We start from the raw sequence: 15,952 nt of genomic DNA on the forward strand, positions 1-15,952 counted from the left end.
GTAATAATAATAAGTACAATGAAAACTATAAGCTTACATTCAAATCCTCTCTAACGGGCATAATGCTACACGATCCTCTTACAATAGGATTCAATAGTTTATCCTGTATACATAAATAAGACATTATAGAAAATAGATTCCTTTAAAGGTACACTTGCCCATATCTACTTAATTACATTCCTTAAAAAAAATACATACATAAGAAAATAAGAAATCTGCAAGAGCCAGTTGACCTACACGTGGTACTTCCTGTAAAACTATAAACTCTAAAATCTATATTTATCCATAAATATACTGAGTGGCCCGACCCTTCGTATATTTTCCGCATGTGGCCCTCTTAAAAAAAAAGTTTGGACACCCCTGACCTTGACAGACAAAAGTGCTTTCTCTTGATCATAAAATAGCCTACTTACAGACTTGCAGCCAGATACTGAACACCTACTAGGCATTGTGATTTGACAAGAACAAGCAACCCATACACCACCGATTCTGGCTGGCTACTAAGGCGTAAACCATAGCTGAACTCACCAACCTTCCACCTGATGACGTCATGCACCAGTTGATTAAAAATTTGACTCGCTTTCCGGTAGACCCTGTGTCCTTTGATCCTGATAAGTTTTACAGTGATCCACAGACAAGCGCAGCTTTATGGTACTTGCAGCTTGCTTTGCAGGCAGGTGGGCTGCTGATTGTAGGTAGCTTACATGTCCTGCTGTTATATTCTGGTCTTTTCTTCCCTGTGATTTACTGTATATATATTTATGTTATGTTATGCATTTTGATAGCGTATTTTATAAACTGTCACGTTTATGATACTTACATTTTATTAGTTGTTTGTAGTTGTGTTTTCAATTAATTAATTGATGTTTCTTTGTTGTGTACTTCTCTGCCCTTCCATTTTTCTTATAATCTAAACACGTTTGTCTTCTTTACCGTTTACCGTTGATGAGGTTTCAGGCCCTGCTCCACTGCTAGTGCAGCACTCTGCAGGGGCCGTCAACAATTGCAATGTTAGTAGCCTCGATAATAATCCTCGATGCACTTATTCACAAACGTCGTAGTGAGTGAGCGAGTCTTAAATTATTTCCTGAATAGCCTACTGATGTCCTTTTTAATAAACTTGGTATCAGTTCAGTTTTCATGTCTGATATTTTCTTTGTAATATCACTATTAAATATCCAACGATTCTTTCCAACTCTCTGAACACTTATCACACACATTTTATCTTCGAATGTTGGGAATTCTCTCTTCAGTCTGAAGAACTACACAACACCGGTCATTCGCTGAGTGATAGATTTCAGGCTTCTTGTACCTCATACAGTTTATGCATTTCTTCTCATCTCTCATCTTTTGTCTTTTGTTTTACTTTAGGAGCAGCGAGTAGCGGGCTTTTTTTTATTGTTGTTTTCTTTTTTTGTTGCCCTTGAGCTGCCTCCTTTGTTGTAAAAAAAAAAAAATGGATAATTATGATCGCCAGAGTATTTGTAACACTCTGGGGCCTCTCCATTATTCTTGGCAGTGCAGTTGGCCTCAAGATGGCCATATCTCTGACAATGATAGCATATAATTGCATGGTATCTGTCTCTCTGTGTATATTCCCCATTCTAATTTTAGCTTGTCATGATTCTTGTAAATCAGCTCTCTGACAGTTGGGTCTCACCTCAAAATGTAGTGCATCGTACCGCCAGCTGCAAGCTTACTAAAAATCAGCTATTTTTTTTTCCACACCCTGAATTGTGTGTAAGAAATCATTGCGATCCAAGATGATCTCCTTTATTTTTTCCTTGGTCTCCTCTTTATGCACATTGTATATCGTGATCATTGGTTTCATCTTTCCAACACTCTTGGTACTAATTTGCTCAACAGACTCCAATTCTTGAGTTGTCTGATCCCTTGTGTTCTCATTGTCAAAATTCATGATAATATTAGCTCAATTTGTGAATCTTGAATCAGTTATTTGAATGCCATTCAATGCCTGGAAGACATCATCCTTCATATCTGTTACCTTCTTTTCGTGGTTAGAAGCTTTCACAACTAGGATATTCTTCTTGACTCTCCTGCCCCGCTGGATTCAGCATGCTCAGCACATTTCAGCGTGTCAGCAACTGATCCCAACTCTTTCTGCACCTTCTCACCCCTTGATTCAACCTCATCCTTAACAACATATATTTCTTTAGATAATTCTTGCTTAAATTCATCCAATTTTTCCACAATGCTGGTAGCCAGAGATGCTTTATGGGGGCATGCATATCCAATTTATTTTAGTTATATTATCCTGCTTAATTCCAGACAAATTAGCACACTTCACATAACATCACCTAAGACACAAACAGCATCCAATCCACTTCTCGCCTGTGAAATCCTCGCAAACGTAACACTGATCCCTCAAACTCCTGGCCCTGCCAACCATGTCGACGAAGCAGTTTTCGTGTGAGCCAAACGCGACACACATCCGCCCTGCAACACGACTCACTCACTTCCATCCTATTCCTCTATCTCATCGCTTTCACTTTCATTTCCTCTTTCTCGGCACCTCAGGTCTCAGGCGATTCGGTGTGAAGGTAAACGCAAAATGGCAACGACCGCCTTCGATCACCATGCTACAGAACATAATGATGGGCGATAATATACTCTTTTACGAACCTGAGACGAAGCATCACGTCGCAAGGGGCATCATGGTCATCAAATATGGATGCAAAGTTCTAGGGTTCACATGGTTAATTGACTTTTTTGTCATATCGTGTTTTGAAAATCATGTTTTAGTTCAACTTCTGCTAAATCCAATGATATTAACAAATTTTGCCTATCTTATATAAAAGATGAACGGAGTTAAGGAATACGAATATTTTCTGAGTTTTAGTGAGCTTGTTGGGTGACGGAGAAGTGAGAGACGCCCCACTTGCCAATAGCCAATCAGGATCGTTTTTACCTACCTGGCCAGGGGAAATCCAACACACTGACTCTTACTTAGAGTTGGGAAAACACTCAGCTTAATATAAAAGTGTCTCTTTCCTTCTCATTCCCAAAATTATTGCAAATGTCCCCACGGTATATTAATAATTAACATCATAATTACTGGATAGGAAATTAGACATCTCGTGGGGTTTCCCGGCTCTCCAGTCCTGCTCTGGGCGCATCGAGGCTTACTCATTTTGCCAAGCTCATCAAGGGAGGCAGCTCACAGGCAAAAAAAAAAGTCAGCCAGGCGCTGCTCCGACAAAAAGCAAACAGAATGAGACGCCAGAAGAGAGGCCAAATTCGGGTGAAGAGGTGTCTCAATACTCTCTTCTTGAATGAGTTGAAGTCGTAGGCAGGGGGAAACAAAGACGAAGGAAAGCTGTTTCAGAGTTTACCAGTGGAAGGGATAAAAGAGTGAAGATGCAGGTTAACTCTTGCATAAGGGATTTGGATAGAATAGGGATGAGCAAGAGCAGAAGGTCGCGTGTAGTGGAGTAGCGGATGTGTGGAGGGCATGCAGTTAATAAGTTCAGAAGAGCAATCAGTATGAACATATCGATTGAAGATAAAAAAAGATGCAACATGGCGGCAGAATTTAAGAGGTAGAATACTGCTAGTAGGAGGAGTAGAGTTGATGAGACCAGGGGCCTTTGACTCCCCTCCGTCAACCAGACCTGTGTGTGTGGAGCCCCACCACACATGAAGTGTATACTCCATACGAGTGCAAACAAGGCCCCTGTATATGGACAGCATCTGTGGGAGGGAAAGAACTGGAGGAGTCTGAGGAGACGATACAGAACGCTCAACCTCGACCAAGCTGATTTAGCGAGAAAGGATATATGAAGTTTACTGTTATGATTTTGAGTGAAGGACAGATAGAGAATGTTTTTCGTTTGATAAAACTGTTTTGAAAAGATCATTAATGAACAACAGAAAAAGAGTGGGACATAGCCCTGTGAGACACCACTGTTGATAGGTTTTGGGAAAGAACAATGACCTCTTAGATCGTCCTGAAAGAAAACATGAGATAAAAGTACAGAGAGAGGGATAGAATCCGTAGGAGGATAGTTTAGAAAGCAAAGATTTGTACCAGACTCTTTCAAAAACTTTCGAGATGTCTAAGGCAACAGCAAAAAGTTTCACCGAAACGGCTGAGTGGATGAATAGGAGTCAGTTAAGAAAGCAAAGCCGTCGCCAGTAGAGCGACCCTTGTGGCCAAAAATTGATAGATGTTTGAAAATTTTCCGGTTAAGGATTGATTCAAAAGCTATGGAAAAGCAGAAATATAAAGCTATAGGGCGGTAGTTTGAGGGCTTGGAACGGTCACTCTTCTTAGGTGCATGTTGTATGTAGGCATACTTCCAGCAGGAAGGAAAAGTAGATGACGAAAGGCAGAGAAGAAAGAGTTTGACGAGACAGAGTGTAAGTACGTTAGCACAGTTTTTTTTTAAGGACAATAGGTGGCGCTCCATCAGGTCCATAAACCTACTGAAGAATGAAGCCAGAGAGGGCATTTTTTTAAGAATCTTAATAACAGGAATAATGAAGTCAGAGGGGGGGTGAGTCGGAGGAATATGCCCTGAATCGTCCAGAGGGGACTTTTATAGAAATTTTGGGCGAAGAGTTCAGCCTTACCGGCAGATGTGACGGTGGTGCTGCCATCAGAAGTAAGAAGTGGGAAAGATGAAGAAGTAAAATTGTAAGATATTTTTGGTTAGGCGCAAGAAGTCATTAGAAGAATTAGAAAAAGCTAGGCTGTGACATTTTCTATTGATGAAGGAGTTTTTGGTGAGTCGGAGAATATATTTGGCATGATTCCGTGCGGGAATGTAAAGATAATGATTAGCAGGAGTGTGAGTGCGCTGGTACCGCCGCCTCTCTATCTTTGACAGCACGAGAACAAGCGTGATTGAACCATGTCTTTTTAGCATGAATGGTATAGAGAGAACATGGAATGTGTGTCTCCATTCCAGAGACAATCAGCTCTGTGATGCGCTAGGGACACACAGAGGGGTCCCTCTCCTGGAAGCAGTAATCATTCCACGTGAAATCGGAACAGTACGTACTCATGTCGTCCCACCGAGTTAAAGCAAAATGCCAGAAGCACCGCCTCTTCGGTGGGTCCGCTGTACAGGAGCGATAGGAAAAAATAGAAAAATAAAATTGCGATCGGAGGAGGTAAATGGAGAGAACAGAATAAGCCGAAGGGTTAAAAGTTTGGAAGAGATCTAGAATGTTCGTCATGTCTCAAAGGCGGTCAGGTATGCGTGTAGGGTGCTGAACCAACTTCTCTAGATCATTTAAGAGAGCAAATTTGTAGGCTTGCATACCAGGCTGGTCAGTGAAGAAAATGAAAGTCAAAGCTGGTGGTGAACATTGAAATCTCCTAAAATGGAGTTTTCAGCGAAGGGAGAGTGAATCAAGATGTGTTCCACTTTGGAATTCAAATAGACAAAGAACTTTACATAGTTTGTAGAGTTAGGTGAAAGACAGCACAAATGTACTTAGAAGTAGAATGAGAATGAAGTTTTAGTCAGATGGTAGACAATTCTGAGGAATCCAGGTCGTGGGCACGAAAGCAAGTGGTGTCGTTTCGTATGTAGTGATCATTTAGTTTTGAACTGAAATTTAGGTTATAGTAGGTAAGAGATTACTATCAGTACCCTCTGAAACGTGTGTTTCAGTAAGGAAAAGAAGGTGAGGTTTGGAGGAGGAGAAATGGTGTTCCACAGCATGGAAATTAGTGCAAAAACCGCGAATGTTGCAGAATTTAATTAATACAGAGGAGTTATCGATACTTCTTGTGGTCGGTACTAAAAAGGGAGTCCGATCTGGGGGCATTTGTGATCCCCACCCCACCCCGAACGGGGACTCCAAGGCTTCATTTGAACTGGCCTTGAGGAATATTTTTAATTGTGAGTAAATTTTGAGGAAGTGGTGTGTGTGTGTGTGTAGCGTTTATGTAGTGTGGTGTGGAAAGCAAAAGTATTAGTCTCTAGAGACCATGCTGAACTACGCTCGGGGATAAGTGAGACAACAAGGAAACGTGAAGGAAGGACACGGAAAAGGTCTTTGAAAAAGCTTGCAACACCCCTTCGCCTCCCGGGAGTAGCTTGCGCCCGATTCGGGAGGTGTTTTACTCCTATTCCCTGCAAAAATATCGGGACTGTAGCACTATAAGGATGAGTTAGCTTGCAACAGTTTCCCGGTCATGGACAATCGGAGATGTAAAGATAATCGAAATGATCACTGTGCTGTCTATAGTTGTGTAATGTGAGAGGGGATGTTTCATGGTTCCCCTGAACATATGATTGTTTTAAATTATATTGTATTTTTTTTCTATTCTTGAGTCTGCATTTGATGAATCTGCGAAGTTTCGTAGTGGATATGGCAATGATAACGATGAAGAGGTAATTTATGTATAACATTTTCAGGTGTTCAGCTAGTAGAGGTGGATCCTGATGATCAAGCTACGGCAGGCTTCACCTTCTCCTCCAACTTCACCCTCACCCTTCCTCACCTTGCTGTTGGTATCCACACTCTAACCGTCAACTTTTCCAACGAGGTTTCTTGGGTAACACTTCCAGTCACGGTGAGTTGTCATCTCCAAAGGTGCAGCACATTAGTGCTGATAGTGAATATTATTTAATATTTCCAATACACAGATATAATATAAATAGGGTTCAAAACTAACTACATTAAAGATACTGAGCATGTTGTGCAGTGATTATGGAGGCATGGCAGTTTACAAATCCTACATTCAAGACTTCAAAAGTTACAAAATTACTTTCCAGAACAAGTTATAATGGCTACTGCAAAATCTAAAACAAAAATATTAATTATGTGTTGCCCAATTATAGCCAACATTTTATTATGCTCCAGGACACGTCACAATGAATGGCAAACGGAAAAAAAGGCGAACGTAACTTGAAGTCTCACACAAAAGCGGTGAAAGAAGTGATAACGTAATTCATATACTATTGTACAGATGAAAGTGATGTAGAAATGGGATGAAAGGAAACAATTTATAGTCTGTTTCAACAAGATATTACAGGCGGCCATACCTCCTCTTTTTTCCTCTTGATTTTGATTAGGTCTGTGGCAGCCAATCACCGCGGAGAACCCGCCAGTTTGCTTACGCCTTGGCCGCTGGTGTGGCGACTCTGCGCAATGTTCTTAATTGTCTAATAATACCTGGAGTACTACAAGGCCTATCTGTGTTTTCTTCGTAGCATTGCCGTCATTGAGTCGTTATCTATAACATTCGCTCTATAAAACAAGACGACAATTTTTTTTCTTTTTCGTAAATATCATGTGATGAATGAAGATATGTTTATAAACGCAAAAAACAAGTTTATATTTATATCTGTATTCAAGTTGACAGTGTACTTATGGCTCTTTTTTTTTTTGTCTCATCATAACCCATTACACTTCAGGTCCTATACATGTTCAATGGCGAAATTGCGTCAAGTTAGTATTTCATGGTGATGTTGAGATGTACAAATAATTTTTTTTCAAGCACCCCATAGCACTGGCAGGCAGTGTGAATTCAGAGCGTGCTTCCTGGGCTGAGAAACTAACTTTTCCAGCGCGGTGATAGGCTGCCACTTGGCCAGTCAAAATTGTAGAGCATGGGGGGGTTTGGCTGCCTGTAATATCCTGCTGTAACAGACTTTAATTAAATCATGGTCAAATGTTGAATTGCTCACAATATGTAATATTAAATCATCATCATCATTTCATCGACGCCTGCTCCTAGGAGCTCCCACCAGGGGATGGCCACGGCAGAAGAGCTTCCAACTTTCTCTATCCAGACACTCCCTCCTTGCCTGCTCAAAGTTTCTCAAAGATCTTTCCCCCCCTCTCCCTAACGTACTCTTGCACCCTTTCCCTCCATTTCACGGGAGGTCGTCCTCTAGCATTCCCGCTCTTTATCTCACTCACATACACCCTTCTGGTCATCTTACTCTCCTCCATTCGCTCCATGTGACCAAACCACTTTAAAGTCTGTCGCTTCACTTCTTTCACCACTCCACACTTCTTCCCTTCACCCCTGTGACACATTCCAAAACGCTCGTACACACTTTCATTACTCATTCCATCCATTCTAATCACACCACAAGCACTCCTCAAATAACTCATTTCCACTGCCTGCACTCTAGACCTCTGACTTTCATTCCAGGCCCACGTTTCACTTGCATATATGAGGGTTGGTACTATTATAATATTTATCAAATCCCTCTTTACCTCCATGCTCACACTTCTGCCATTCATGACTCGTCCCAAAGACCCTACCACTAACAACGGTGAGTCTGGCCGGGAAGTCTTACGGAGGCTTGGACTGGCCCACGGTGTTATGGACTCGCTCAACGCGAGTATAATTATGGCGTTGTCGATACTTGTGCAGAAGGACAAAGATCCGGATCGTCAAGTCCCTTGTGCTCCCTGTCTTACTCTATAGTTGTGAGACATGGACACTAAATGGGGACTTGGAGAGGCGGATTGATGCCTTTGGTAATGTGTCTACGCAGAATCATGTGATATCGCTGGAATGACTTTGTGTCAAACCGGCGACTACTCCGTGAGACTGATTCGACATATGTTACCTGCATAGTCCGTCAACGCCAATTCCAACTATACGTGTACGTGGCACGTTACCCTGAAGATGATCCTGCTCATCGGGTTGTCTCTGTAAGAGACAATCCTGAGCGGAGGAGGCCAAGGGGACGCCCACGGAGTTCGTGGCTTGAGCAAGTCGATAGATCTTGCCAGGAGGTACTCGGGATGGGAAGGGGGCCTGCATGGAGACTCGCCCGGAAGGATCCCCGGGTTTAGTGTCATAGGGTGGGTGAGGCGACGCGCCTCCCGGCGTATCCCCTCATTGATTGATTGATTGATTAACCATGCACTGCTGCCTCGCCGCGCCGTATAGGGTTAATATGCGCTTCCGTGGCGCAGTGGTCAGCACGTCTGGCTACGAATCTGCGGGCCTGGGTTCGATCCCGGCCTCGCCAGTTGGCGCACAGCCCACCCATCTGTTCATCCATCCCTTACGAGTTGGTCGATAGATGGGTACCTGGGGAAACCTGGGAAGGTAAACTGTGGAAACCCGGATGTCATTCTAGCCCTGTGTCCCGGGGTAGAGTGTTCTTACCCACCACAGGCTCAAGGGCTAGTGGGACGGAGATGAGCGCTGCAGGCACGCGCTGCAACTGTGTATGCCCCCACTTTACCTTACCTACAGGGTTAATGAGCTATAAGTAAAAAGTTGTGGGATAGTGATAGGAGAGAGGATGAAGGTAGTAAAAGAGTTCAGGTATCTAGGAAGTGTTATGCAAGCATGGAGATATGGATGGAGAAATAATAAGAGTTGTGGAGGGCAGGAGTGTCATAGGAGCACTTGCAAAAATTATGGAAGGAAGGAATGTGATCATGGAGATTAAAAGGGGCTTGAGGAACAGTATTCTCCTGCCAACGTTAACATATGAATCAAAGACATGGACATGGACTATAGGGTAAAATAGTCAAGAGTGCTTGCTGTGGAAATCAGCTATCTGAGAGGAGCCTTTGGAGAGACCAGATGGGAGAGGGAGAGCAATGAGAGACTTGACATGTGTACATGTGCAAATGGAGTGATTTGTGGAGTGGTGGAGTGGGTAAAGAGAAATATACTGAAGTGGTTTGGTCATGTCTGGAGGATGGGGGGTAAGGAGTTGTGAAGGTGCATGAAAGCGAGCTCGAGAATCCTAATAGGAGAGGAGACCACTTGAAAGATAGGACAGGGTGGAGGAGTATCTTTGAAAGAGAGATATCCATGGGGGAAGTGCTTGAACAAGCAAGGAGGGAGAGGTGGACAGGGAGAGGTGGAGATACTTCTGTCGTGGTCACCCCCAGGGGGGACATTCCAGAGGTAGCGAGTCATCCGAGCTATAGATAGATTGATAGATAGGTAGACTTTAAGAGTCTTCTTTTTGTGTCTAATACTGAAGTTAGCTCCTACATCAGCTTATGAAAGAAAACTAAAATCAATATCAGTGTGATAAGTTTAGTTTCATTCGTAATTTTTTTTTATCATTGATACACTAAGTATCGGGGACAGTTATTAGATGCAAAATACGATATGGTTGTTTCGATTTCTTTTAAGTTTGGCTTGGACTCTTAAGTGAAGACACAAACTCACTACTAGCATCTGTCTGGGCAAGTTCAGCTCTGCGCTTCAATGCCAGCATTATTATGGCTACAGGGCATCACATGAGTATTATTGTGTGGAAATTATACACAGTGTCAAAAGATGATGGAGCAAAGGTCGAGTGCAAACTATGCGACATATCTTTGTCAAGAGGAGGTAAAGAGGAAAATCATTTAACACAACTAATCTGACAAAATACCCATAAAGTAAGCATAAACAAGGACTTGAAAAAGAACAATTGCTGGTGAATGAGGAAAATAACCGTTTGAAAAACAAATGAAAATCAGATGAATGTCAGAGTAACGGCCTCGTGTTCAGGAGGACGCGAGTTCAATCCCCGCCCGGTGCCACCAAGCTGGGATTTTTCAGCCGCCGCCGAGTGGCTTAAAACTACCCACATGCTGTCCAGAAGACCACCTATCAACCCGGACTCTAGATTCTAGGATCAAAGATGAGCTCTGGGAGGGCAGCATGAGCCAATGCAAGATGGCGCCACTATAAACACTCGCCTGCGCCAGAACGGGCTGGGCCGACCATCAGGACCCACCGGAAAGAAGCCTTGGACCGACCATCAGGATCCACCGGGAAGAAGCCTACCGGCGCAATAGACCACAAAGTAAAAAAAAAAAAAAAAAAAAAAAAAAAAAAACTCACAAAACTTTACTCTCTTGTAGCAACGGTGATACTCGACCTATCTTGGAGCAAATGCTCGAGCTGAAAAAAATATGGGACATAAACAGTGCTCGGTCACAAGCTATACACTATGCTATAGGGGAAATGATTGCTGTAAACTGTCAGCCTTACTCCATAGTTGAGGATGTTGGATTTTTGAGGCTCATGAAAAAAATTAAACCAAACTATCAGCTGCCAAGCAGAAAGTACTTTTTTGAGAAGATTGTACTGTCCATTTATGGATCAATGTTTGAGAAAGTGAGAACTGTTGTTAATGAAGCAGAGCATAATATTATCAGTTTTACCACTGATACTTGGACAAGCAACAGTGCTACTTCTTTTATTAGTTTAACTGCTCACTTAACATCTACCTTTCCTTCTTGCTGGAAGTATGCCTTCATACAGCCTGTACCTAAGAAGGGTGACCGCTCCAATCCCTCAAACTACCGTCCTATTGCTTTACTTTCTTGTCTATCTAAAGCTTTTGAATCAATCCTTAACCGGAAGATTCAAAAGCACCTTTCCACTTCTGACCTTCTATCTGATCGCCAGTATGGGTTCCGCAAGGGGCGTTCTACTGGTGATCTAGCCTTCTTAACTGACTCTTGGTCATCCTCTCTTACCCGTTTCGGTGAAACTTTTGCTATTGCGCTGGACATATCAAAAGCTTTTGATAGGGTCTGGCACAAATCTTTGCTTTCTAAACTACCCTCCTACGGTTTCTATCCTTCTCTCTGTACCTTTATCTCCAGTTTCCTTTCTGACCGTTCTATTTCTGCCGTGGTAGACGGTCACTCTTCTTCCCCTAAATCTATTAACAGTGGTGTCCCACAGGGTTCTGTCCTATCTCCCACTCTTTTTCTGTTGTTCATTGATGATCTTCTTTCCAAAACGAACTGTCCTATCCATTCCTACGCCGATGATTCCACTCTGCATTATTCAACTTCTTTTAATAGAAGACCCACCCTTCAGGAACTTAACGACTCAAGGCTGGAGGCTGCAGAACGCTTAGCCCTGGTGTCCTTCAACGCCTCAAAAACACAGTTTCTCCACCTATCCACTCGACACAATCTTCCAAACAACTATCCCCTATTCTTTGACAACACCCAGCTATCACCTTCCTCAACACTAAACATCCTCGGTCTATCCTTAACTCAAAATCTTAACTGGAAACTTCATATCTCATCTCTTACTAAATCAGCTTCCTCGAGGCTGGGCGTTCTACCGTCTCCGCCAGTTCTTCTCCCCTGCACAGTTGCTGTCCATATACAGGGGCCTTGTCCGCCCTCGTATGGAGTATGCATCTCATGTGTGGGGGGGCTCCACTCACACAGCTCTTCTGGACAGAGTGGAGGCTAAGGCTCTTCGTCTCATCAGCTCTCCTCCTCATACTGATAGTCTTCTACCTCTTAAATTCCGCCGCAATGTTGCCTCTCTTTCTATCTTCTATCGATATTTCCACGCTGACTGCTCTTCTGAACTTGCTAACTGCATGCCTCCCCCCCTCCCGCGGCCCCGCTGCACTCGACTTTCTACTCATGCTCATCCCTATACTGTCCAAACCCCTTATGCAAGAGTTAACCAGCATCTTCACTCTTTCATCCCTCACGCTGGTAAACTCTGGAACAATCTTCCTTCATCTGTATTTCCTCCTGCTTACGACTTGAACTCTTTCAAGAGGAGGGTATCAGGACACCTCTCCTCCCGAAATAAACCTCTGAATTTGGACACTCCTTTAACCTCTGTTCGGGAGCAGTGAGTAGCGGGCCTTTTTTTCTTTTTTTTTCTTTGCGCCCTTGAGCTGTCTCCTTAGCTGTAAAAAAAAAAAAAAAAAAAAAAAACTGTTTAAATCAAATTTTTGAACAAAAGACTTGTACTAAGAGTAAGACCATTCCCTGGTTCACACACTGCAGCCCATATCACTGAAGTCCTTCAAGATACACTGCAAGAATTCAACATACTAGCTTACAAAGTGCATCGTTTCACAAGACAATGGTGCCAACATAGTAAAGGGCGTTGAAGGAACAGGGCATCAAAGTTTGTCATGCTTTCTGCACACCTTACAACTTGATACATGGCAGCATATTTGAACAAAGAGTGGTAAAAGACATCATTGCACAATGCAAGCAGATTGTTGGTCACTTCAACCATCTTCCTTTAGCTTGCAGCAAGCTGGCACAACTGCAGAAAGACCATGAACTTCTTCAGCACGAACTCGTACAGGACGTTCCCACGAGGTGGAACAGCACATACTTAATGCTGGAGCGAATGTCTGAACAAAAGTCAGCTATAGTAAATTATACCCTTGACATCCTAAATCTTCCTGTCTTTGATGCAAACAAGTGGAACATCAAAAACCTGTCAGCTTTTCTAAATATATTTCACAAAACGACGGTGTCACTAAGTGAAAGATCAAGCACTGCATCTAACATTATCCCTCAAATTATGTTCCTGATGCTTTTCATTGAAAAAGCTTCAACTAATGCACAGTTTTCTGGATTAGGTAGCATGCTGACTGCTCTCAAAGTGTCAGCAAACACCAGATTTTCAAAGTATTTGAGTGACAGCAACATGATCCTTGCAACATTTCTTGACCCACGATATAAAGGTATTTTTTTCTAAGACACCAATAATGAAGCATCTGAAACTGCTCTGGTAAACATTCAGAAGAAGTTGGTGGAAACCTTTGAGAAACGACAGCAGGCTGTGCAGGAAGAGCAAGAGATGCGCAGAGAAGAGGAAGCTGATGCTTCTAGTTCCTATGGTGAAACGTCTGGTGGAAACGAGTCTGAGGTAGAAAATGTGCAGCTACAAGGCAATTTTCAAGAGGACGTTTTAAATGATCTTGATTTTGGTAAATGTCTTCCTTGCAAAAAGTTCTTCTCCCCCGAACAGTTGCTATCCATTTACAGGGGCCTTGTCCGCCCTCATATGGAGTATGCATCTCACGTGTGGGGGGGCTTCACTCACACAGCTCTCTTGGACAGAGTGGAGTCTAAGGCTCTTCGTCTCATCAGCTCTCCTCCTCTTATTGATAGTCTTCTACCTCTTAAATTACGCCGCCATGTTGCCTCTCTTTCTATCTTCTATTGATATTTTAATGGTGACTGGTCTTCTGAACTTGCTAACTGCATGCCTCCCCCCCTCCCGCGGCCTCGCAACACACGACTTTCTACTCAAGCTCTTCCCTTTACTGTCCAAATCTCTTACGCAAGAGTTAACCAGCATCTTCACTCTTTCATCCTTCGCGTTGGTAAACTCTGGAACAATCTTCCTTCATCTGTATTTCCTCCTGCCTACAACTTGAACTCTTTCAAGTGGAGGGTATCAGGACACCCCTCCTCCCGAAATTGGCCTATCTTTCGGCCACTCCTTTAACTCTTTATAGGAGCAGTGAGTAGCGGGCTTTTTTTTTTTACATTTGTTACCTTTTTTTATGCCCTTGAACTGACTCCTCTGCTGTAAAAAAAAACAAAAAACTCATCACAAATGCGGTCAGAATGCAAGGGGTCATCGCTGACAACTTTTGCAGCTGTTGGCAATGAAATAGAATACACGTCCATGGGAATGCAGCCACGTGAAGAAAATCTTTTAGATTGGTGGGAAGAAAACATGTGTGGATTCCCATATTTGAGTACCTTAGCAAATAAATACTTGTCTGTTCCACCATCTTCAGTTGAAAGTGAGAGGCTGTTTAGTGTTGGGGGGAATGTAGTTGAAAGTGAGAGGCTGTTTAGTATTGGGGGGATGTAGTTGAAACTGAGAGGCTGTTTAGTATTGGAGGGAATGTGTATTCCCCTAACAGGAATCGCCTTAACGCTGAAACTGGTGAAAGGCTTATGTTTTTAAATTACAATTTAAAAATGTCAAATTTCAGTTACTAAAAAACATGCAGAATTGTTTCGGTAATTTTGCTTTTTGGAAGTTATATTTTCATAACTATAGAAATTACAGTATTTGCCTTTCGCAAACATCCATACTCCATGTACTATCAAATAAATACTACTACTTTATATTACTTTTTTTTTTCATTTAATTTTTTTATCCATGTGTTTAAGGAATCTAAGTTTATTAATAACAAACCTGATAAAAAGAAATTCATGACTATGGACACCTTTTTTTTCAGGCCAGCACTGAATTTTTTTAATTCTTCTCTTCTATGGTGGAACAACGAGTAGTGGGTCTTTTTTTTTCTTAACATTTGATATTGCCCTTCAGCTGCTGGAATTGTTGTATAAAAAAAAAAAATAATGCACAGGTATCGGTATCGGTATCGGTCAAATATTGGGGTATCGGTATCGGTCAAAATATTGGTATCGGTTCATCCCTAAATTATATATATATATATATATATATATATATATATATATATATATATATATATATATATATATATATATATATATATATAGTGTGTGTGTGTGTGTGTGTGTGTGTGAGAGAGAGAGAGAATATATATATATATATATATATATATATATATATATATATATATATATATATATATATATATATATATATATATATATATATATATATATATATATATATATATATATATATATATATATATATATATATATATATATATATATATATATAGATAGATAGATAGATAGATATAGATATAGATAGATAGATAGATAGATATAGATAGATAGATAGATAGATCAAATACTGTACTATTTTGTATTTATAGGTTTGCGACGCATTGTTTTACTCTGAAGTACATTCGTGTTCTGGAAACAATTTGCAGGTGGACATGAGAGAGGCCATAGCAAACATCTCTGCCATCATCGGCATACTAGTGGAAGAGGGAGGGGTGCCTCTTCCACCAGGAGAGCTCGATGGTCTACCAGTCATACCCTCCATGGTGCCTATCGTGTTCTTCCCCACAGCTGTCAAAGGTAAGACAGATACCTACAGAGACGCTTGAACGACCAGTGTCGCTGATGCCAAATGCAGGTATGCATGGGTGAACAATATGCAGCGATACATTTTGTCATAGCTTCTTTCATGGTAGCCATTATGTAAGTCTCCATAATCTCTCCAGTCCAGGGATGGAGCGAATACAGGAGTTGTGTATTTGAATACGAATATGAATACCTTAAACTTCAACGAATACGATTACTA

General features: G+C 41.8%; 1 protein-coding gene across 1 annotated transcript in view; it reads left to right on the forward strand.

The window, feature by feature from the left end:
* Nucleotides 1–15,952, forward strand: part of LOC126997872 (polycystin family receptor for egg jelly-like) — a 345,158-nt gene that overhangs the window by 67,096 nt on the left and 262,110 nt on the right. Inside the window, exons 7-8 of the mRNA XM_050859085.1 lie at nucleotides 6,393–6,550; nucleotides 15,576–15,726. Coding sequence (XP_050715042.1) covers nucleotides 6,393–6,550; nucleotides 15,576–15,726 — 309 coding nt within the window. The remainder of the gene's footprint in view (nucleotides 1–6,392; nucleotides 6,551–15,575; nucleotides 15,727–15,952) is intronic.

The sequence above is a fragment of the Eriocheir sinensis genome, chromosome 13, assembly GCF_024679095.1.
Source record: "Eriocheir sinensis breed Jianghai 21 chromosome 13, ASM2467909v1, whole genome shotgun sequence".
NCBI lineage: Eukaryota > Metazoa > Arthropoda > Malacostraca > Decapoda > Varunidae > Eriocheir > Eriocheir sinensis.